Here is a 24,507-nt window from a genome sequence, read left to right as displayed (position 1 = left end):
ATCCGAGAGTTCCAAAAGACACTTTATTAACAAAAATAAATCACTGTGTTAGCGCTTCGCTTTCATTTAAAACCATGTTAAACTTCAGACATTTTAAAAATTGTTACATCACATCCTTTTGTACTGCCACTTCATTTTTCATTGGACCTTCAGTATGATTGACATGCATATGTAATAACCTAATAAATATTAAGTAGATGTATTAAGTATTGTTAAAAATATATATTAAAAATAGTAAAATATGTTGGATTTACTCATACATCCCTAAAAGTGTTATAAATATATCAAATAATAAATATGAGTATAAATGGAAAGTTAAAATATCATTATAAATGTCATATAAATACATTATAAATTCATGTAACACAGTCATGTAAGAAATCATGTAAAAATCATGAAATTACATAGACAATGCATAGAAAGTACATACATTAGAAAAATAAGACAACTTCATAAGGAACTGCACCTTAATTAATTAATTTTCTTTCTTTGCAGGGCCTTCAGTTTTAAAACTGGTGTAACAGTTCATTGATTCCAGGCCAATTATCTGCCTGTACTCTGATTTGCCATTTTAATTCTTTTAGCTCTAACTGCGCTCCCCATGGTTGTTTTTCTTCAACACTCACATGGTCAATGGCCATATAAGAAAAATGGTGACTATTACATTCACAAAACTGCGTTGCTAAAGCATTATTTGGATTATGTTTCGTTATAGCATACTCATGTTCATATATTCTTTGGGCAAGGCTTCGCTCAATTTTTCCAGTATAAAATACTGGACATGAGTTGCACACAGCTAAATACACAACTGCCTTAATATTGCAGTTGTATTTGCCTTTCAAAGAACATCTTATATTTCTTAGATAAAAATTGTCACCATTGTTTACTTTATGGCAGCAATGACATGCCCCACACCTTGTCATACCTAAATTCAATTGGGCAGGCATATAGGTGGCTTGTTTAAAAATATTCTTAAAACTCTTGCCTTTCAGGTACACAATTTTTGGCTTCTCATTCATGTGGTTCCTTATATAGGGGGTCTTCTGTTAAAATAGACCAATTTTTTACAAATACATCTTTGATTAACTTATGATCTTGAGTAAACGTAATAACTAGGGATTTGGTAAAGTCAGACTTATTATGTGTTCTACAATTTTACTCATACTGCACAACAGACATCACTATAAATTGGACTGATGACGTCATGGGTGATCTTGGATTGATCCAAGATAGGTTTAAAATGACCATTTAATCTTTTACTGGTTACTTCCTGAATCAATGCATCTACAAATTTACTAGGATATTCCCTATTAAGAAACATGGTACACAGATTAAGACATTCATCCAAAAATTTATCATATTTCATTACCATCCGGGCCACCCTAACAAGCTGTCCTTTTGACAACAGATCTTTTTTGGTGCTCCAGATGTGAACTACTATAATGTAAGAAACAACTGGAATAGGTTGCTTTCCTATGGATGACAGCTGTGTACATCTCATTAACCCTGTCTTTTTCTAGGTGAACATCCAAATAATTCATATATTCAGCATTGATATCCCAAGTGAACCTCAAAAACTTAGTAGTGCCATTTATATATACAAGAAATTCATTAAATAACTCCTGTGCCCCTGTCCATATAATACTGATGTCATCCTGAAATCTATGGTACGACTTTAAGCATGTCTTAAACACGGAATTTAATATTAAATCCATTGACCAATAAGCCATCACCATGTTTGCATAGGCTCCCCCACAAGGTGACCCCCATGGCGATGCCTTTTTTCTGCAGGAAATACTTCTTGTTGAAAGTAAAAAAAATATTGCTCAACACCACTTCTAATAGTTCCATAATAAGGTTAGTTGTCTCGTGCCCAACTTTATGATGGATAAGCATCTCATTAACTCATTCTAAACCTATGGTCTGTGGAATTACTGTATAAAGATCACATACATCTATTGTTACCAAGATGTCATTATGGCCAAATTGAATACCATTCATATGTTGTAAAATAACCATGAATCTTTACATATTTGTGATTCTTTTTCAATTGAGTTGTTGCCTGCAGCCTTTAGTATGTGACAGTGGTGCAGCAAGGTATGAGAATTTGCCCTTACCCATTGTTATGAGATCTCCTAGTGGGTATATATAATTGCAGGGGAGACTTGCCCCCCCCCCCAATAAAAAAATTACTTTTAATTTTTGTTGTTCTCAATCATTTTAGATTAGATCCGAAATTACTGTTCTTTCATCTTTCACTATTGTGAGCATTCAACGTTTGATGAGACACTCATACATACATATCTAAAAATTACATGTATGTGGAGATGAGTAATATGGGGAGTCACAAAAAGGTAGAAGATGGAAAAAAATATATTTAACATGAGGTGGACAGATGGGTACAACTCACTCCTACATTCATAGTTTGTTGCAACATTTCCCATTCAATCAAGTACATTCTGAGGAATAGAGAAGTTGGCTTACTCAGAACACTCAGGAAGGATAAAGCTTACCATAACTAATGTAAAAGCTAAAACTGTAATCTTCCTACAGCATCCAACAGGTTTAAAATCAAACCACCATTACTTTGTAGTTACATAACTGCACTGACTTAATGTTCATTAAGTGTAACATTAAAAACTCGATTTTCACCCAGTTATTTAACACACACTATTGTTGATACTAGGTCCACTGAAATACCATATAGCATATTTATGTTTGCTCATCATTACATCTTGAATGAGTGAAACTCACCAACTTTGTAGTGCACGCATCCTTCAATATCTCCAACCGAAACCCAGCCTTGTCGTTTCTCTACTTCTGGATCATTACGTAGAATTTTATTTCGTAACCAGGACAGATAATAAACCCTTAATTTGTTTTTCTTGCCTAAATAAAATTAAAAAAAATGCACTCACAACACACCCAAAGCTAAGAGAGCATATTCTTATTCATTACACACATCCATTATTTTTAGCAATATTGAATATTGTTGAAACCATTCTAAACATGTGATACTGCCATAATATTGATAAATAGTATCATAATTAGTATAGTGTGTCAATATCATGTTAAGCAATAACATCTACAGTCTTAAAAAAATCATAACATTAAGTTTTCACATCTGTTACAATATAGTAATGATGTACAGTAAAACCAGTTGTTGACAAATATTAAAGTTTCAGTAACATGAGTGAATATATAGGATTTGGGTTAACATTTCACATACCACAAGACCGTCTGTGCAGAAGTGACAGAATGATAGGGATACTGGTACAATTTAAGACTTGGACTGAACTGGAAACACTGAGTGAGGTAATTGTTATCAGACCACCATAAAGAGGGTACCAATGTCTGTCAACAAAAGGAAAGGCCAACTGGCCTCCAATATGTTTTTAGGAATTCAGAAGTGGTTAGAAATAAATATGGGCATAACCTTGGTTAGACCCAAGGAACCATAATAGAGTAATTTACTGTGACTTAGTAGCATAACAAATTCATCCTATATGTTAGGCGTCTGACATAGAATCCTAACACCTAATGGAACCTGCAACAGAAGTCTCCTAAGCATACCTCTGAACTGTATTGAATTCCTCAGTATTTACCAGTTTTGCGGGTAAAATAATGGGGGTAACATGAAATCCTGAGTGGCCCCCTTCAATTCTGATTTTTTCCATTTTTTTTAAATTTAAATAATGGGTGATGTCATTACGCATCACCAGGACTGCTTGCTGTTGGACTCATTGGGAGACTCTTGGACCGTTTCTGTCTGTATATTTAGCAGCAGCTGCAATGAGTGAGTGGACTCCAGACTGGTTCTGTACTGTGTGTGCGCTGTGCACAATTTCATTTAAGTTAATTTAGTTAAGTAAAAAAAAATGTTAGTTAAGAAGCGCCCGGCTACCCAAGTCCGCACTACACGATGGAATAATGCATTTCATTCCAAGGTCAGGAATGAAGATTTATTTTCTCGACCTCTGCTCCAGGTAAGTAAAAGAATAAACATGCGTTATTATGCGTATCGCAAACAATCTACTGACTTTGCATTTGTTGCACTGTCTGTGTCTCAGTGTGACGAAAGTAGTACTAAGCTAGCTGCTGCTATGTATATCTTTACAGTAAAAGGTGCATTGCATTCTGTTATGTGGCATGATTATCCTGAATTAATGTTGTGTATAAGATGTCACTCGTGATGACGTTTATTATTTCTAGCTGTATGTTTGGTGTCACTATTAGTATGGGCAATGCATTCTCAGTGTGAGAAAATAAATGTAGTGCACATATTTTACTGGGGCCAACACTGGCCTAGTAATCGTGTACTGCTGTGCCTGTGCTCTTTATTCTATAATGTGCTAATAGGTTTTAAATCCTTTTGTTTGACAGCATGGAGATTTACAATCATTTTGCCAGTTGAAACAAATCTGATTCTGCCACTAATGTAGTTATTCATGTGTTACTGACTTAGAAGAATAAACATAGTTATGTCTCATCAGCTGTTGACCTGTACGACTTAAAGTAATGGTAGTGTTTCAGTGAAGTTAAGTCAATCTTCCCTAGTGGACTGCATAACGCCAGCATCTACTAGTAACCAACTGTATGCTACCTTCATGGTTTCTCCACAGAGTAAACTGCTTTCTACTTTTTGCGAGCCCCCATTGAGGCTTCTGCCTTGGCGTTCTTTAGCTAACAATTCCGAGCTCGAGTAATCACATCCAAAGTGTGTCTATACACGCATGTATGTGTTGAGCCCCACTGTGTTTCTGATATTCCTCTGCTATTGCTTTTTCAACAATCGGCGGCTACCTTGTTGTCTTGTACAACGCTTGCCCCAATTACTAGCATAGCTCCAACTAGTAACCTACTGTAAGCTACCTTCATGGCTTTCCCTTAGTGTTAATCACCTTCTACTTTATGCGAGTCCCCATTGAGGCTTCTGCCTTGGCGTTCTTTAACTAACTGTTCTGAGCTTGAGTAAGCACCACCATAGCGCATCTCAACACACGCACATGTGTAGAGCCCTTTGAGGCTTCTTTTTTAGCATTCTGCGCTAACTATTCTAAGCAAGAGTTACATGTGCAGAACCCCCTTTGATGCTTCTTTCTTAGCGTTCTGAGCTAACAATTCAAAGCAAGAACGAACGCCATCATAATGTGTCTGTTAACATGCGTGCAACCCTTTTCACATGCTGAGAGAATTAGCTCCTGCTCGCACTTCGCCCATCTGGCCTGTAGCCTAACCTTTATTCCCTGAAAGAGATTATCAGCGCCAGCCGAATGTACGCAGTCTACAGATAGTTAGTAGACGGCTTCCTTTATTTCTCCTTCTAACATGTCGACATGCACATACTGATACAATAACTTTGCAGTGTGTAAAGACACAGCATACTTTTAACTTACTTTATAGTACCCATTTAACTTTCTTTATAGTACCCTTAGGTAGCACATTGGCCCTGCATTGGCATTTTCCTTGCTTAGACAGCCTTTGGCACGATATAAGGGTCTAGTTATTTTTCCCTGTCTATACCATGTTTTATGTTTAAAGAACAGACTATAAGGGTCTAGTTCCGTTTCCCCTGTTATGCGATGTTTTATGCTTTATGAACTGTACTTTGCCTCTATTGTTTCTTTGTATATATATATATATATATATATATATATATATATATATATATATATGCTTAATCTGCCTATAACTATTAATTAAGTGTCTTTTCTGCCTAGCAGGCTGGGAGTGCAATGTTTCAAGTGCTGTGCATTACCATAATTGCCTTTGTATAATACTTTATATGCCTGTAACTGTTTGATTAAGTACTCTGTCTGCCTAGTAGATGGAGAATTGACACAGCCTTCTACAGATACCCATTTATGACACATCTAGGTAGTGCTTAGACTTTATACTTCTAGGCAGTGTATTAGATAATGCTTGGTCACACCTTTGCTAGTACTACTGTTTATATAATCCCTGGCAGAACATAATGTTCCAATTATCGCTGTACATGTTATGCTTTATTTTTTAAAAAGAAAAAAATAGGATGTGCTCTGCATTGCCATTTACTTACATTTGCTAGCTGTATTATCTGTCTGTACTTGCTTTATTGTGCTATTTACTGCCTGTTATATTTTTCTAATTGTTATTTAGCTATCATAGTTAATCCCCCCACCCTTTTATCAGGCTGGGGTACCGTGGTAAAGTTGGAATTTGTAAAGTGATTGAGCTCTTAATCCTGCATCTCATCTTACCTAACTTGCTCTTTCTAAAAGCTGTACCTTTGCTGCCATCTACCTCTCTTCACTTATCACTCTCTTCTACATTTCCCCTTCTTCTATAGCTCCTCTTCTTTGAGCTCTTTATCTACCTACATTATTTACTCCTACGTCTATCCCTTGGGCTCTGTATTTATCTACTAACTGTATATCTCCTATTCATCCCCTATTGAATATTCCCCCTTACTCCTTCCTCTCTTCACCTGCAATTTGTCACCACTTATCGAACCTAACCTAGACTGTCTCTGCTCTCATTTTACAGTTCCTCACACCAGAAGCTCACTTCAGAAGCTCCCTCCCCTCATCAAACCAAAATCAGAACTTCTCCTGCATCACCTCTGAAAACTCCCTGGAGCTTGCCAGCTACATTGAGCAGATGAACTGCTGTGAAGACTGCCCTAAAGTAACTTGTTGAATGTAGGTAGCCTTAAGCTTCTACTGTCTCTGTACTACGAACTCTGTAGCCCATTTACTTTTGTCTACCCTTACCTGTAAGTGATTCAGCAGCCTACCGCAGACCACACGAATAATACTCTCTCCCCCCTAGTCACCTCTGTCCTAGATACTTTTCACAGTGAAAGCTGTAGGTGATCTGCTCACCTTGCCGCCTGCCTTCTTTCTCACCACTAGGTTACTTGCTTACCTCTCTATATCTTCAGCAGTGGCTGATACTTTTTTGCTGCTCATCTTTCTTCTTTTGTTCTTCCCCACTCCGGCTCATCTTTCTTCTTTTGTTCTTCCCCACTCCGTTCGCCCTGCGGGCTCACTCCGCTCCCCTACCCTGCCCCCAATTCCCACCCACCCCACTACATCTAGCTTTATACCCACTTAGCCAATGCTACTTCCTCTCAAACTACTAAACCCCACCCCTGCCCCTTCCAATCCTAACCCACTTACACTACACACCCACATCACATATCTCCCGCCTCCTTACTCAAGCCCACTACATTGCTTATCAAAACCCCACTGTGTTTGAAAAGTACTCATCCCTCTTCATTCAACTATTTCTCCTTCTGAACCTTACCTACATTTACTATCTTACCCAACCTAATATCACCCACTCTCCTCACTTACACACAACTTATCCTCTCCAAACACTACAATCCAACTTTCATAACCAAATCTCTCCTGAACTATATCCCCTCAACAACAGCCTATTTTTTCAATACAAACTAATCCCTCCTTATAAAACCTCAACACCCACTCTACCCCCCATATCACCCACTAATCTTTCAACTTACTCCTCTCAAACAAAACAATTCAAATACCTTTACTACTTAACTCAACTTCTAACTTCCATACTTTTATCTGGCGATATACAACCTAACCCAGGCCCAAACCCCTCCTCCTCAATATCTAAATCCATCCTACTTGCATCTCTTAATGCACAAAGCGTAGTTAACAAAATTCCAAATCTACATGCCTGGCTACTCCATAATAAACCAGACATCCTAGCCATTTCTGAAATCTGGCTAAAAACACATATAAAAGATGCAGAGATAGTACCACCTAATTACTCTATCATCAGAGCAGACAGAATCCACAAAAAGCGTGGTGGAGTAGCTCTAATCTACTCATCCTCCCTATGCTTAACACCCTATAATAAAGCCATTCCCAAGTTCGCTAATGCAGAATTAATACTAGTTCATCTCCAGCTAAACAAACACAAATTTATATACATATCCTCTCTCTACATTCCCCTTGGAGACAACATCCCAATACTCGAAGAGATCCTCTCTTGGCTGTCAACTAATATCTGCAACAAAACTATAATCATGGGAGACACCAATATTAATTGGTCCTCCATTCAGTCTCCTACTCACCCCCTCAACATCAACCTATACAACTACTCTCAACTCATCAACTCAGTAACTAGGCCATCCAAAGACTTCTTAAGCGGCAACATCTTAGACTGGATTCTAGTCTCCCACCCCCACAACTATCCCGACAGTGGAACACTCCCTGACTCCCTCAGCTGCCATCTTCCCATCTTTGCTAGACGTCTTCCTTCTCCATTACATGTCACTCATAATTACATAACTACCCGATGCCATAAAAACTTTAACCCAGAAGCTTTCTCTGACACCCTTAAATCACTTAACTGGTACCCCTTAAAAACTCTTACCACTAGAAAATGCAATAACTCACTTTAATACTTCCTTCCTAATCATTCTAAATAATCATGCTCCCTTAATAACCAAACTAATAAAAAGGAAAGCCACCCCCTGGTTAACAAAAAACACTTTAGCCACCATGCGACTTAGAGATAAAGCCTGGACACAATACCAGAAAACAAATCTACATCTAACCTCAATGAATATAAAACTATCCGGAACTCAGTTAAAAACTCATCTCATCGGATCGTCGAAACTACTTCATCCAACTTCAAAACAACCATAAATCCAACCCACAAAAGTTCTGGAAAGGTATAACTACCCTCTTAAAACCTGGTACTACAGAAAATCCAAACCCTTCCCCAAATGTACAAGACACAGATCTTGCTACCCAATTCAATTCTTTCTTCATAGACCATTTCCAAACTAACCTCTTCTTTTTCAAATAAAAATCCACCTCCTTCCTCCACTTCTCCCAAACCACCTCCCCCTCCAACATGTTTCTCTCACTCCCCACCCTCTCAACCCCCACCATTTTCAATTAAACCTATTCCTACTTCTACTATAAAAAAACTCCTGCAGAAATTAAAACCATGCACCAATGCCCCTGATAACATTCCCTCATACTACCTCAGCATAGCTGTTAAAACTATTGCCCTCCCTATCAGCATCCTAATCAACCGCTCTATCCAAGAAAGTCTGGTTCCTCAAATCTGGAAAAGCTTACATCCTTCCTCTGCATAAAGGAGGAAACAATACTAATATTGCCAACTTCCGTCCCATCGCCATCCTCTCTCCCATTTCTAAAGTCCTAGAGAAATGCATCCACCTTCAACTCCTTCCCCATCTCTTAGACAACAATCTATTAACCCCTACCCAACACGGATTCAGACCATATCATAGCACTATGACTGCCCTTCTATCCTTCATCGAAACTGTGAACAAAGCTAGAGATTCTGGCTTCACTGTTTCTTCCATCCTTCTCAATCTCTCTAAGGCCTTTGACACTATCTCTCATAACCTACTTCTTACTAAGCTATTTAACCTAAACCTCTCACCCTCTTCCCTCAGCTGGTTTACCAGCTATCTATCTAATAGGCAACAAACTGTCAAATGGCAAAAAGTCACCTCCTCCTTCCTTAACACCCCAACAGGTGTCCCACAAGGTTCTATATTGGGCCCCCTCCTCTTTAACATTTTCATTAATGACTTTTCCCACTCTGTCCCTCTTGCTAACATTATTCAATATGCTGACGATTCCACAATCATCTGTGCTGCCTCTTTCATCCCAACTCTTTCAAAGCTCACTCAGATGCCTTCTCCACCACGGAAATGTGGATGGAAGACAACCATCTAGCACTCAATGCTGCAAAAACTAAACTTATATTTACCCCCTCTAAAACTAACAACTTTGATCGTAATTTATTCTCCATCACCAGCCAAAATAATATACCTCTTCAGCTGGTATCCAAAACCAAACTACTAGGAGTCCAAACAGATGACGAGCTTAAATTCACCTCCCATCTACTACTAAACATAAAAAAAAAAAACACCAAAAACTTGGCATGCTCTACCAACACAATCGGTTTCTCACCTCAACTACTAAGCTGACTCTCTCTACTACATTTCTCTTACCCTCCCTTCTCTATGGAGCACCTCTTCTAACAAACCTACAATCATCTCTCAAAGCCAAACTATCCTCTTGTTACAATAAAATAGCCAGATTCGCCACTAGCAACAAAGCATCAACCCATCACTGTGAACCTCTCCACAAACTCAACTGGCTAGAGCTACCCAACTACCTCTCTTACACTCAGCTCACCTATGCTCATAAACTCATCTTCCAGCCATCCCTCTGTCCCGTACTCTCTACTACCTTTAAAATGCACCACACTCAAAGATGTCCAAGATCAAACAATCAAAACCTTATAGAAGTTTACAGACCCCTCCGCACTCCAGGACAAAACCTCCTGCCCTTCTCATTAGCACGTATATGGAACTCCCTTCCCCCCTCCACTCGTACCATTACTTGCCTCCCATCCTTTAAAAAAATCACTCCACTCTCATCTAACCTCCACATGGGAATGCTCCTGCTCCCATCCCTCATAACCTACTCTTTACTTTTTCTCTTCCTTCTCTCAAACCCCAGGTAGCAAATTCACGCTTGATTCCAGTATATAACTCCTTACAAATATCTAGCAACTTCTTATCCTACTGCATCGAACTACCTCTCCTCAATCAAAAAAAAAAAAAAAAAAAAAAAAAATGATGCCATTATTACCTTTGATTGTAACACTCTTGTTCTGTCTAATTATCAGAAATTGTATAATGTTAACCTCACTAATCCTCATGCAATCTATGTGTGTATCCTAATATTTATGTAATCTGTATTTGAAACTTTTCTCCCCAGGACTCCATTGAAAACGGGTTCTTCTGGCCCAATGGACTATCCTGGTTAAACAACTGCAAATAAAATAAATAAAATAAGTGTTACAAGAACACCTTTTTTACTTGTGAAAGAGAGTTTTGCTAGAGAATCTTTTTTTTTTTTTTTTTTATTTAAAGTGAATTCAATTGCCAATATATCACACTGAGGAAAGTGCTGTTATGTTGTTATACGTTAGAAAATTAGCTTAGTATATCTTCATCTGCATTTTGGACGGTGCATAATTAGGTACTGTCCTATCTGGGGAAACCCAGGACTAAATTCTCCACTTGATATAGCAGAATGGGACATAACTTTTTCTTTTCTCAGTTGGACAGCTGGATGGATCTGCATTTTAATGCACCTGACACCTACCCATCCAGCTTGTGTGGCAAATGCTCAATTTACAATGAGAAATGTGAATGTGACTGTCCAACTTGTTCTTACAGTCTGCAGTATTAAAGTCTGATATCAATTCATAATCTTTATTAAAGAACTATGGCTGGCTTAAGATAAAACTCTGAACCTAGGAAATGACTGACACTTTGGAAACAGAGGTGAGCCATGTCGACACAATTAACAAGTTTAAGAATGCAGCCATAGATACCATTAAAAACAAATGCTTTAATGTACTGCCAGAAATATTCCTTTCACATCTAGGTCAAATAGTATGGGAAACTTGCAAAGAGGATTAGCTAAAAAATATGGCGGTTCAACAAAACTAAAACAAATACTAGCAGCCCTTGCATATCTTCAAGAGAATGACATACTCGAGTATGCATTCAAACATCTAAAATAAATAGTACGAGAAAATAAAGCTACTTATAACATGGTTAGAAAAAAATGAAGTACTGAGTAAAAGTAGTAAATGAACCAGAAAGATCACCGTACAAATGCTTACCTCTAATCTGTTTACATTTTGTGTTTAATATTTTGTTTGTTCTTCAATTTGCATTTAAAGTTGGCATCTCACAATCCCACTGCAGTAGGTAGGGTTACATAACTATGCACACAAATTTTATATTAAACATATGTTTGTTTATGTTATGATCTTTGGCCAATTGTACGTATTTTTCATAGGCCTTTGTCCAGATATTTGATGATTCCAGGTTGAGAGGTATGCTCCCAAGTTTAATGTTCAGATGTTTTGTGTCTAATGAACCTGGGATACAAGCACTCAGTTGTGTTTAGTAAGCCCTCCCTTTTATACCCATACAATATACTACAGAAAGATGTGCCTATGTGGATAAAATATCATTTATGTACACCCCTGGTGTGGTACTTTATAATTCTGCAATGGTGTTTCTTAAAAAAAGAAAATGAATACCCTTTCTAAACAGTATTTTATTGTGGTACTCCCTACAGTCATGTGATTTCAGTGATATGAATAAGCAGAGTTATATGAAAATATTTATTGCACATGCCCACGACTGTACATAAAAATGCACATGCAGGGAACCACTGGCCTGTACTGTGAGTCACTGACATAGTGACTATTTAGTAACTAAATACACTGGCATGTTTTTACTGTTTCTGGAATGAAGAATATATGAGCTGGAGTAATAAACTATAAGACTGGGGGTTCTGTATTACAGAGTTCTGAACGTATATTTTTTTCCAAATATTGCCAAGAAAAGGTAAAGCCGCAGTCTTCTTAATATTGTCCATTTACTACCACAACATAACATAGGCAGAAGTATATTAAATTATGGAAGGGCTTGAAGATCAGAGAGTTTGTTAATAATACATTCACTTTCCACAGCATGTGATTTACTGTGCAACAGTAATAAAGCACAGTTCAGTTTATAATATTTTATTTTGCTTATCATGGAAAAATAAATTCCCAGCTCTGCCAGGTGAGATATGGGTGTTCTGAGCAAGTAGTGACTATCTGTGTCTCTTTCTTCCTCCCCATAATACCCAACCACCCCATCCATCTACAGTTAAATTTATAGCTCTTTATCACCTCCCATTTGTGACATCATACATCTTCCACATCATATTTAACCAAAAAACTTCAATTCCACTAACCAAAAAAAAGATAAATCGCTTAACCAGCTCTACTAGCTAAACTATGGCAATGAATAGGAGGTAATAGTTTCTAAATTAATTTTATTTTATTTTACAATTGTTTACCGAGGTAGTACACCGATCACAACTGAACATTTACAGACATTGGGTAAAAAAAATCACAAACAAGTGCAGAAAACTGTACAGAACAGGTAAAACAAAAAGTAACATATATGTAAATAATTGAATGGAAGCAATTATAACACAAATGTATATTCAGGAGAAAAAGAACTAAAATGATGGAAGCCCAAACAACAGTCATACTAATGACAGATACTGCCTTCATACAATAACTCAGTATCAAACTGCCATTATATAACATATTCCATTCATGCTACCATAACATATTCGCAAAGCTGAATCTATGACCACTGCTATTCAAACTGAACTTTCTGGTAACCATTTGAAATGTCGGGACCCGCTTGAGGGAGCCCTGAAATATAAAGACTGAATGGCCAAAAGATTGGATTTGCATATATGAAGTGTGAGATGCCATTTCTCTGAATATTGCTTTTTCTCTGAGGTGTGGTGATCTCAAAGTTGGTATATAAAAGTTTAAAGGAGTAGAGCGATTTTCGAAATTTGCTCTTCTCCTGTGTTTTCTGTCCTTCTGGTTATAATTTGACAGAGATAGCAAAGAAAAAGGCACTTGTTAAAAGCACCATTCTAACACTCATTAAAACACATTCTTCTGATAAATAACCTTGAAAATTTTAAATATCTACAGATTCTCCTTAACTCACTTAGTGATCATAACCCCATCCTTTCCACCTGGACTCTTAAAACTACTACCCATCCTCCTAAGTACATAACATCAAAAACACATTTCAGAATCCTCTGACAATGCAGCAGCAATGGAACTTAAATTGACTTGATCCCTACTATTCTATCCACTAACTCCCTTGTCCTCCGTTAGCATTGCTCGGATCACAAATTCTCACACAGAGCAAACTCCAATTAATGGAATAATGTTGGTGTGACAATACAAAAGCTGGTGTCACAATGACAAACTACAACTAAATGCCAAAAACTGTATAATCATCTAGTACAGTAGTAACTATCACACTGAAAACTGAAAATTGATTCAGCAGTTAAGAGACCTGGGAACCTATGTGGACAACTGTCCTCTGATCACCATGCATTCACTATTATAGCAAAGGCAATTTTCATTGAGCAATTCATTAATAAGGGTATGGTGTTAAGGCCAAGAGATGTGATCACTCTAATGAATTCAGCACTTACTAGGATAATCACCGAGTGCAGTACCCCCCCCCTTCTGTACATACCTGTCCAAATACTTACCACAACTAGAACAACCAAAACAGTTTTTCGCTAAATGACTATCTCAAAACCTTGTCTCTCTTTTCGTTATTATACAAGCTACTGAGGGACAATCTAGGCCTCAAGAGTCCCCATTCTCTCAGACCTAACTACACATCTGCAAGTCCAATCACGGTATAACCACCCACTCAAGAAATCTTAATTTCTCTACAACATGAACAGAACATGCTGTAGGACTGACCAGTATCACTGGGAATACCACTTCTTTGTAACAGTCTTCTCTCCCTCACCACATAAAGCAGTACTTATCTTACTCTACTCCAATATAATTTGGATAAATGGAGAAAAAAAATAGAAGTTATGTTCTTACCATAACGTTCCATGTTAGTTGTCTTCTTCTCGCCTTCTTCTTGCTGGATGGGTTCGGAGCCGACCTCGGCTCCGACTCGGCCACTCTAAAGCTCGAGAGTTGGTTCCACCGGCTCGAGGCTCCCCTTATATCCCACAATGCTAGGCGAGAGTTACCTCAGATCTCGTTTGTAAGCTAACCCCAGCTTATGATAGTAACAATATAAAACAGAATAGCTATAACAGAGTCCACCTCTAACAACAGGAAGAAGAAGGGTGACCTACATCCTGAAACAAGAAATATGCATAATAGCATATAGCTAAGAAAGAGGTGGTAGAAAGAGAGGTCACGATCACAACTCCTCTAGGTCTGTCCAGGCCAGGGGGAAGGAGTGTGGGGCCGAAGAAGAAGAGAAGAAGACAACTAACATGGAACGCGTTATGGTAAGAACATAACTTCTATATGTTAAGTTGTCTATCTCGCCTTCATTCTTGCTGGATGGGACCGCGTCCCTAGCACCTTGTCCCGGGTGGCCTAACGGAACAGACTCCTAAGAACAGTGGAACCAAAATTAGCTCTATGCCTAGAAGCTAAATCCAACTTATAATGGGAAATAAAAGTGTGAGGAGTCGCCCAAGTAGCCGCTGCACAAATGGTGTCAATAGGCAGTCTGTCTTGGAAGGCTAGAGAAGTAGCCAAAGCTCTGGTGGAATGGGCTTTAGGTTTATTAGGCAGTTTTTGGTGTCTAATCTCATAAACAAGGGTAATCAGAGATGTTAGCCATCTGGATAAGGATACCTTTGAAACTGGAAGTCCCTTTCTGCTTTCCGCATAGGAGACAAACAGCTGATCAGATTTTCTGAATAGTTTCGTCCTGTCCAAGTAGTACCTTAATTGACGATGAACATCCAGGTAGTGTAATTTTTGTTCAGACCTATTTGAATACTCCGGGAAAAAGACAGGGAGGTCAATGCATTGGTTTAGATTTGATGTTGAAACCACCTTAGGCAAAAAGGACGGGTTAGTTCGTAAGGAAACTCTGTCCTTATGAAATACAAGGTAAGGAGAACGACAACTGAGTGCTTGAAGTTCTGAAATTCTTCTAGCTGATGTGATAGCCACCAGAAAGAGAGTTTTCCATGATAATAACTTTAAGGAACATGAAGCTGCAGGTTCGAAAGGGGAAAGAATCAAAGAAGCAAGAACTAAATTTAGGTCCCAAGGAGAAGGAGGATTTCTTACAGGAGGTCTGAGAAGAAAAACTCCTTTCAAAAAGGCTTTGCAGAGTTTGTGGGACATTAGGGCAGATTCAGAAATACCAACATGGAAATTAGAAATAGCTGCCAATTGAACCTTAAGAGTAGATGGAGATGAACCTGCATGGAAGAGTTCAGCTAGAAAATCAAGGACTAGTTGGATGGAAGCGGTGAAAGGATCTATGTCCTTTCCTTGTGCCCAATATGAGAAGCGTTTCCACTTACTCAAATAAATCTGTCGAGTGGAAGATTTATGGGAAGCTATCAAAATATCTCTAACAGAGTGAGATAATTGAGGAAGCCTGGCTACGGTTGGAAGTGGAGGAACCAAGCAGTGAGGTTCAGAGAGGGGAGGGAGCGATGAAACTGACCCGACTGATGGATCAAAAGATCTGGAACTAGGTCCAGATTCCACGGTCGCCCAAAAGAAATCGATGTAGAAAGGGGAACCACACTTGTCGAGGCCAGTAAGGAGCAATGAGGATCAATGAGGCCTTCTGAGCGATAGCTTTCTGTATTACTTGAGAGATTAGTGGGAAAGGAGGAAATGCATACAGAAGTCCCCGGGCCAAACTTGGACTAGCGTCCCTGCTGGGTTGGCCTGGTAAAGGGAATAGAGTGAAGTACTCTCTGCACTTGCTGTTTTGGGGAGTAGCAAAAAGATCGCAGCAAGGCTGACCCCACTTGAGAAATATCTCTCTCACTACAGAGTCTTTCAGAGACCACTCGTGAGGCATGAGAATAGCTCTGCTCAACTTGTCCGCAATGTGATTGGACTTCCCGGGGATGTGCGTTGCTATCAGAAAACGCTGAGAAGAAATCGCCCATTGCCACAGTCTGAGTGCTTCTCGACATAGGGGGTATGATCTGGTTCCGCCTTGTTTGTTGATGTACCACACTACAGACATATTGTCTGTCTGGATTGCAATCGTTCCCAAGGGAAGAGAGTCTTGAAGGGCTTGCAACGCTAAAAGCACTGCTCTCATCTCCAGAACATTTATGTGCAAGTGGCATTCGTTTGGTTGCCATGTGCCCTGGACTGTCCTGCCCTGATAATGCCCCCCCCACCCGATCAGGGAGGCATCCGTTGTCAGAGTAGCAACCGGAGGAGGTGGAACAAAAGGTCTCCCCAACAGGAGCTGGGGGGAAGACATCCACCACATGAGATGCTTTTTGCACGCTTGCGTGATCATAATGGTGTGAGACATTGGAAGTTCCTGGTATGACCATTGAGAAAAGAGCATCCACTGAAGGATCCGCATGTGGTATCTGGCCAATGGGAGGAGAGGTATGGCCGCTGCCATGATTCCCAACACCTTTAGAACTAACCTGGCCTTGGCTCTGTTGTTGTTGAAAAGAAGTGACACCAATCTTTGAATGTCTGATATCCTTTGGTTCGTTAGTGTTGCAGACATGTTTACAGTATCTAAATTTGCGCCTATGTAGGTAATAGTACGACAAGGCGACAAAACAGACTTTTCAGAATTTATTGAGATACCCAGTTCTTGACAGATGCGAAAAGTGTAATCTCTGGCCATCAAAAGGAGATGCTTGGTGGGAGCTGTGAGGAGCCAGTCGTCCAAATATGGAAACACCTGGAATCCTTGTCGTCTCAGGTGAGAAGCTACCACTGCCATGCATTTGGTAAACACCCGGGGGGCAGTGGTGAGACCAAAGGGCAGGGCCCTGAATTGAAAATGACTGGTTCCCAGCCTGAAGCGGAGGAATCTTCTGGAGCGCCTGTTCATTTTTATGTGATAGTACGCGTCCTGAAGGTCTATAGAGCACATCCAGTTTCCTTTTCCCAACAGGGAAGAATGGATTGCAGCGTGACCATCCGAAATCTTGTTTTCTTGACCGATCTGTTCAAGATACTGAGATCCAAAATTGGTCTCCAGTCCCCTGTTTTCTTTGGAACTAAAAAGAACCTTGAGTAGATTCCGGATCCTAGTTGGTCTGCTGGCACTGGCTGAATAGCTCTTTTTGCAAGCAGTTTTGAAATTTCCAAAGCTGCTATATCCCTTTGAGCGGGTGGAACATCTGGAAGGGATTTTTTTGACCGACTTGGAAAACGAAGAAAGGGAATAGAATAACCTTCGGAAATGATGGACTGTACCCACTTGTCTTTTGTCAAGGATAGCCAGGCTTCTGGGTACAGTGACAATCTTCCCCCGACTGCCTCCGAAGATGGGCAGTCGGGCAACACCTCAGGGATGCTGAAAGGGCTTATCGGAAGACGTTTCTCGATTGCCCTGGTTCTGCGGACCCCCTCTGCCTCTAGGGCGACGTCTACCATTGTTGTTCCCCCCTCTGCCTCTGGCGGGGAACCGACTCTGTGCGTCAGGCGAAGTCCCTTGAGATTGTTTACGGAACCACATCTTTCCCCCCTTCTGACCTTTGGGGTAAGGCCTCGAAGGAGTGGAAAAACGGACTCCGACGGCAGAAAGGGTCTTGCCATCCGTCTCGCACCTAGTCAGGGTTTCTTTCACTTGTGGACCAAAAAGAGATGATCCATCAAAAGGGGAGTTTGTGAAAGACGTCTTGAAAGGTTCCGCAAAATTGCATAGCCGCATCCAGGCGTGCCTACGTAAGGCTACCCCTGTTCCTGCGGCTCTGCTCGCTCCATCAGCCGCATAAGAGAGGAGGCGCATGGAGGAGTTGGAAATAGAATTAAGGATAGCCAGCTGCGTGTTCATTTTTTCTTGGAAACCCGCAGCTGTAGGGTCCTTAAGCATTTCACTCGCTTCTTTGATCAAGTCCCTTTGAAGGCGAAAGTGAAATGGCACAGGTAATTCAGCGAACGCATAGTAAATGTCGCTGAGGAGAACATCCGCTTCCCGTACCTATCCATGGACCTAGATTCCTTGTTAGGTGGATGGACAGGCACTGAAGGATCAGCCAGTTCCTTCTTTGTGGCGGCAGCTACCACCATAGCATCCACAGAGACTCCTTTTGATAAAAATTCCTTGTCTGCTGGAGCTGTGATGAATTTGGAGGGTCTCCTGGGAGTGGGGTCCACTGAATCAGGAGCCGTCCATGCCTTTTTAGCAACCACCTGCATGAGGGGGGCGAAGGGGGGGGACACCCAGGAGGTGGAAGGACGAGAGCCAAACGCCTCAAGATACACAGATTCGTCCTCCGAAGGGTTGAGGGCCGGCCAATTTCCCCTCTGTTTAAGAATCTCCAGAATGTCTGCAAATGAGACATCTTCAGAAGGGGAACGGGGGGAACCCTCAGAATCATCCAGATCTGTGTCGGACGTGATAGACTCAGGTGAGTCAATGTGCTTCCTCTTGCACTTCCTCTTCCGAGGGGGCTCTTCTGCCAAATCAGGAGAGGCCTCAGAAGAGTATGAAATCCCCACAGGGGGCTCCTGAGGAGTTGGCTCTCTGCGGTCCAGGATGAGGGAGTGAGTCGACTTCCCCTGAGGCAGCATAGAGGGAGGGGCTGACGGAGCCGACTGTGGAGTAGAGCCAGGCTCTAACACACTCCGCATGACCTCGAAAGCACCCCTGTCAGGCAGAGCCAGAGGTCCCCGCTCCGAGGAGCTAAAGACCCCCCTCGGCACCGACAGTGATGGCTCGAGGCGATGTCGGAGCCGAACTCACCAGCGCCGAAGCACCGAGAGGGAGAGGGGTCGGACAAGGGTCGATGCCACTCACCCTCGGAGCCGACGAGGGAAGTCCGGCGCCGAGATTCCTCCATGGAAGAAAACGGAGCGGCGGCGGGCCGAAGACAATTGTCTCGGCTCGAGGTGACCACAGTCTCGGTTCCGACACGACCCGGCTCCGAGCTCAAGAGAGTCGAAGGAGGAAGGAGTTGATGGACCGGGACAGGCACCGACTGATGAGTCGGGCTCTGAAGCATCTGGGCCAGTGCCTCAGACTTGAGTAGTCGACTCACCACCCTCTGAAGGTCATGATCAGACAACCTCGATGACCTAGAGGAATGAGACCTTTGGCTCCGTTCAGACAGCAGGGGAGATCCTGGAGCCGAATGAACGGAGCCAAGCGAAGGTGACCTAGACCTCTTTCTGGTTGTCGGCTCCGAAGATCTTGTCGGAGCCGACACGGGTACCTCGATAACCTCGGCTCCGGCCGGAGCCGAGGGAGCCACAGAAACTGTGGACTGAGTCTTATCGGCTCCAGCCGGAGCCGATAAAGGCAAAGGTTGAACAACCTGAGGTCTCGGCTCAGAAGCCGGAGCCGAAGACCTCGATGCCTTGGAGGGCTTCCCTGTTGAGACAGACAGGGAATCCTCAGGCTTCAACAAGCCTCTCAATATGAGCTTGTTTTTCCTTTCCTGCAGGACCCTGGGGCTGAAGCCATGGCAGACAGCACAGGAGTCCTGCAGGTGCAAAGGCCCCAGACAATAGACACAAGAAGTGTGGGCGTCTGTCAGAGACATTTTCTGACAGCACGCATCACACTTCTTGAATCCGGAGACCTTTGCTTCTTTAGACATAGCCTAACTGGTGAACACAAACACACACTCAAACACACCAGTTATACCCTGTCAAAATAACAACTATATTAAAAATATAGTAAAATTAAGTACAACAAACAGTAGTACACTACACAAACACTCCCTAGGGAAGGGAAGGCCAAAGGCCCAAGGGAAGAACTAAAAGTTCTTTTGACAAGAAACGGGAAGAAAATAGGTTCGGGGATAGAGTTTAATAAACTACACTAATTTAGGAATAATTAAACTAAAAAAAGGGGAAACAAGAGTAACTTTTTATAGAAAAAGCTAAAACTTACCAGGAACCGGTAGAAAACCAACCTCGAAGCTGTAGCGGCAAACGAGATCTGAGGTAACTCTCGCCTAGCATTGTGGGATATAAGGGGAGCCTCGAGCCGGTGGAACCAACTCTCGAGCTTTAGAGTGGCCGAGTCGGAGCCGAGGTCGGCTCCGAACCCATCCAGCAAGAATGAAGGCGAGATAGACAACTTAACATCACAAATTCTCTGCTGGTTTAGCACCTTTGTCCCTTTAAGGACAGAGAAAACAAGTAAATGTTTTACTCAGCTAAGGATTTTCCATACTTAAATTAACAATGGCTAAAAAGTTCATGGGTATGCAGGGCTAGGACTCTAAAAACCCTCACAGATCAATCTGTGAACCTAGGAATATTGACATATGCAGTCCCTCTTAATCTTACCATAAGTACTTCAATCAAACTAACTCCCTAGACCACTCAAACCACTACATTCTCACCTAAATTACCCACAGTTGAATTTCAGATCTGTTATCAAAAATCAAATAAAAAATTTACTTAGCAAATTATCAAACCATCATGATAATTTCTATATTACCCACCACTAGAAATGAGGTGTAGACTCAATGCCCTCTCCTCTGGCCCATATCTTTAACCTATCCCTTAATGCTATGATTATTCTCATAAAATTAAAATATACAAGCATAATCCCTGTACCTAAAACTGGCACTCCAAAAAACAGAATAATTCTGCCCTAGTGCTAACCTTGATCTGATAGCAAAAATATTTGAAAGAAATTGATCAAATCATGCAATATATCACTCAATATGACATCTTCACTGACAGCGTAAACTCAAGCCCAACTGCTAACACTATTTTCTTGCTGACAAATGACATTAATTCCAGTATGAAAATGGCAAATTCACAGGCACTGTTTTTTTTTTTATTTAGAAATGACATTGAAGTGTGTATACCATGAACTCCTCAAACAAAAAATAAAAATGCGTAGATTATGTCATTATGTACAACTGGCTTTCAAATGACCTTAAAACTGAACATTTACTATCAGCAAAATCTCTACTCTAGTACCTCCACTACAAATATTGATGTTCCTCAGGATTCCCTTCTTTTCTCTTTATTTACTAATGACTTTTCATGTCATTGCCTAACATCAACTGTCTATATGCATGACAGTCATCACAAGAACATTCAGTTCTACTTGAGAATGAAACATCTTGAAAAAATTATTTCAATCACCTTTGGACTTGGATACAAATTAAGAGACTGGCCTTGCACACACAAAACTAATGTAATTTTGTTTTCATCCAATAAAAGGGTATCCTCAGCACAGTCACTTAATATACTAGACCCTGATTGCCACTTTATATTGTTACTCAACAAAAATACCTTGGTTAACTCAGTCGAGGGCTACTCTAAAAGTTCTAAGCCAGTGTAAAGTAATCTATACAATGTCTTACTCACTGACAAAGGAAGCCAGGCAAGCCATAGCCTTAAAAGCTTTACTACCAAAACTGGAATGCCCTCTCCACTCTGGAATTTCATTCCTCACAGACTCTAGACATACTTCAGAAGACACAGATGAATAAAACTTCTTATTTTAAGTTTACATAATGAGCATCACTGCTAGACTATCAAGTTGTACAACATCTACATTCCTTCCTAAATATGATCACTTTTATAATAAATGATTACTTCCTACCACTGAAAACATTCTTCCATTTCAGAAGCACCACATACTCACTCAGCTAGGCCAATGATCGTCTGGTAAGACTCTCATACACATTAGCTACAACCGAAAAATCTTTTGCAGAATTCACCCCACAGGAAAAAAAGAAGAAAAATCAGAGACAGCTCAACAGTGCAGCACTTCCCATAAATCATTCTTAAACCATCTTAAGGAAATGCATTAATGTCACAGATCTGGTCCACCCGGATAAGCAGCTATCCCTTTTAAATGCCAGAAATGGTTATAGTTTCTCACTAGACCTACATTCTGTTCAATACAAGCTTAGCAAAGCCTAATTCTCACTTTTCACCTTGTAAATGAACACTAATTTAATACTCCAATGATCACACATGACATATTAATACTCCAATGATCGCACATGAAATATTTAATACTCCAATGATCTCACACAACATATTTAATACTCCAATGATCACACACAACATTTTTTACTCTGTTAACCACCCTCACTCTCTACAGCAACTCTAGAGAACTGGTGTTAAAGGTTAGTACTTGTTTTACACATGGATACAGCACTCATTGGTGCGTTCCACAAAATGAAATAACAATTGTTAATCTTTATTATAAGTCGATGGTTAAGTTTATTTTTATTGTAAAATAATTAGTTGTTTATTTTTATTGTAAAATAATTATTATGCACTTGGTATTGTGCCCCAACTCATGCCTGAAAAAGGTCTTCAGACCAGTGTACTTGCCTAGTAAAAAAAAAAAAATAAAATATCATTTACAGAATATTTTTGCTCACATCATCTGCTTGAAAAAACAAGTGCTTGAACTCCCTTTAGCCCATCGCCCTTTTCAATATAGCCCTCCCCATACCTTACCTATAAAACTATATAGTCCTACCAGAACCTAAACTCTGTCCCTGAAACTCCCACCCAGTTCCCTACCTGACTCATTATTCTCTTACCCTAAACCTCTACTCCCCTCTTCTTACCCTAAATTCCCCATTGGCTTGCTAGCCTTAAAACTCCCCTCTCTATGCTTACAATCCTCCTCCTGCTTCCTCCCCATGTCTGCTTGCTGGAACTCATACTCAAGTTTGATGGTGAGCAGCAGTCTGAGCTACAAGGTACTCAAGACTCTGGCTTCAAGACCGTGGTTTTCAAACACTTAAGGCTTAAGCACCCATAATGCTCTCCATCTACATTTTGTTTTATTTTTTTAATGAAGTCTTAGAAGTAAAATGTAGTGCTTTGGATATAGTGCTTACAGATTTTATATTGGCTGTTCTGCTGTTGGGGGGTGTATTTGTTCTCAACTGTGGGATACAGAGTGCATTACTAGTTATGGTAACAGTAATGCTTTATATTGGCTTTTTTGTTTCCTTTTCTTGCCTTGCTTAGATGTGGAGTGTGTTGTGGGCACAAGGCTAAACTGGCAGCTGTTTCATTTTAATGTTAATGGTTTAAACACCATGTCCAGTAATGGTATGCAGGAGTACTTCTTTGTTTTCAAATGTGGGGGATGCATACTATCTGCACAAAGGAAATTATTCACTGCTGTTCCCACAAAATACACAATGTCCAAAAACTGAACAACTTCCCTGAGAATCAGCAGTGAATAATTTCTTTTGTGCAGATAGTATGCATCCCCCACATTTGATAGATTTATTCCCATATGGGGAATACAAGCATATTTTTCATAATACGTTTGATACAATGCAGTTAGATGGCGAGGTCATTAAAGTTACTAACAAGCTGAAACGGGGGTTATTCTCTGGAGAATTAAAAAAAGAAGAGATGAAAGCAAGGGGCATTTGCAATGTGGATGGTGTTCATCACAAGAGACAGGGAGGTAGTGGAAATTTTAGGAGGGAGAAAAATGGAGAGGCACAAGAAAGCCTGTTTTTTGTTAACAGATTTTTCCCTTTCACCAAAAATTTGAGGGAGTTGCTGTTTAGATTTTCAGCAATTGTTAAACAAGATGAAAGTATGGGCAACATTTTTCCCTAAATAGGTTCCTTAATTTGAAGGAATTATTGAAGTCAAGGGGAAGTTATAAGGGTAATATACAGATGGGAACTTTCCCTTGTGGAAGATGTAAGGTGTGTGACAGGGTTAAAAATTTGGCAGGAAATAGTATCAATGGTAAGAAATATAAGGCTGTGGATTTTTTTTTTTAACTGCAACAAGTGTGGAGTAGTATATATCATAGGATGTGGTTGTGAACCTATTAAATGGTATATCGGGCAGACTAAAAGAGTGGTGAAGAAGCGAATAAGGGAGCATTTGGGAGACATTAGAAATGGTAGGTTAGAGAGC

The 24,507-nt window shown here is 40.3% G+C and overlaps 1 protein-coding gene across 1 annotated transcript in view; it reads right to left on the bottom strand.

Annotated features, from left to right (window-relative positions):
* Positions 1–24,507, bottom strand: part of NRK (Nik related kinase) — a 2,110,367-nt gene that overhangs the window by 123,594 nt on the left and 1,962,266 nt on the right. Inside the window, exon 26 of the mRNA XM_044057244.1 lies at positions 2,755–2,889. Within this exon, the coding sequence (XP_043913179.1) occupies positions 2,755–2,889 (135 nt within the window). The remainder of the gene's footprint in view (positions 1–2,754; positions 2,890–24,507) is intronic.

The sequence above is a fragment of the Protopterus annectens genome, chromosome 15.part0 (genome assembly GCF_019279795.1).
Source record: "Protopterus annectens isolate FY-2018-M chromosome 15.part0, PAN1.0, whole genome shotgun sequence".
NCBI classification, from domain to species: domain Eukaryota; kingdom Metazoa; phylum Chordata; order Ceratodontiformes; family Protopteridae; genus Protopterus; species Protopterus annectens.
This window is presented reverse-complemented; position numbering and strand designations above follow the sequence as displayed.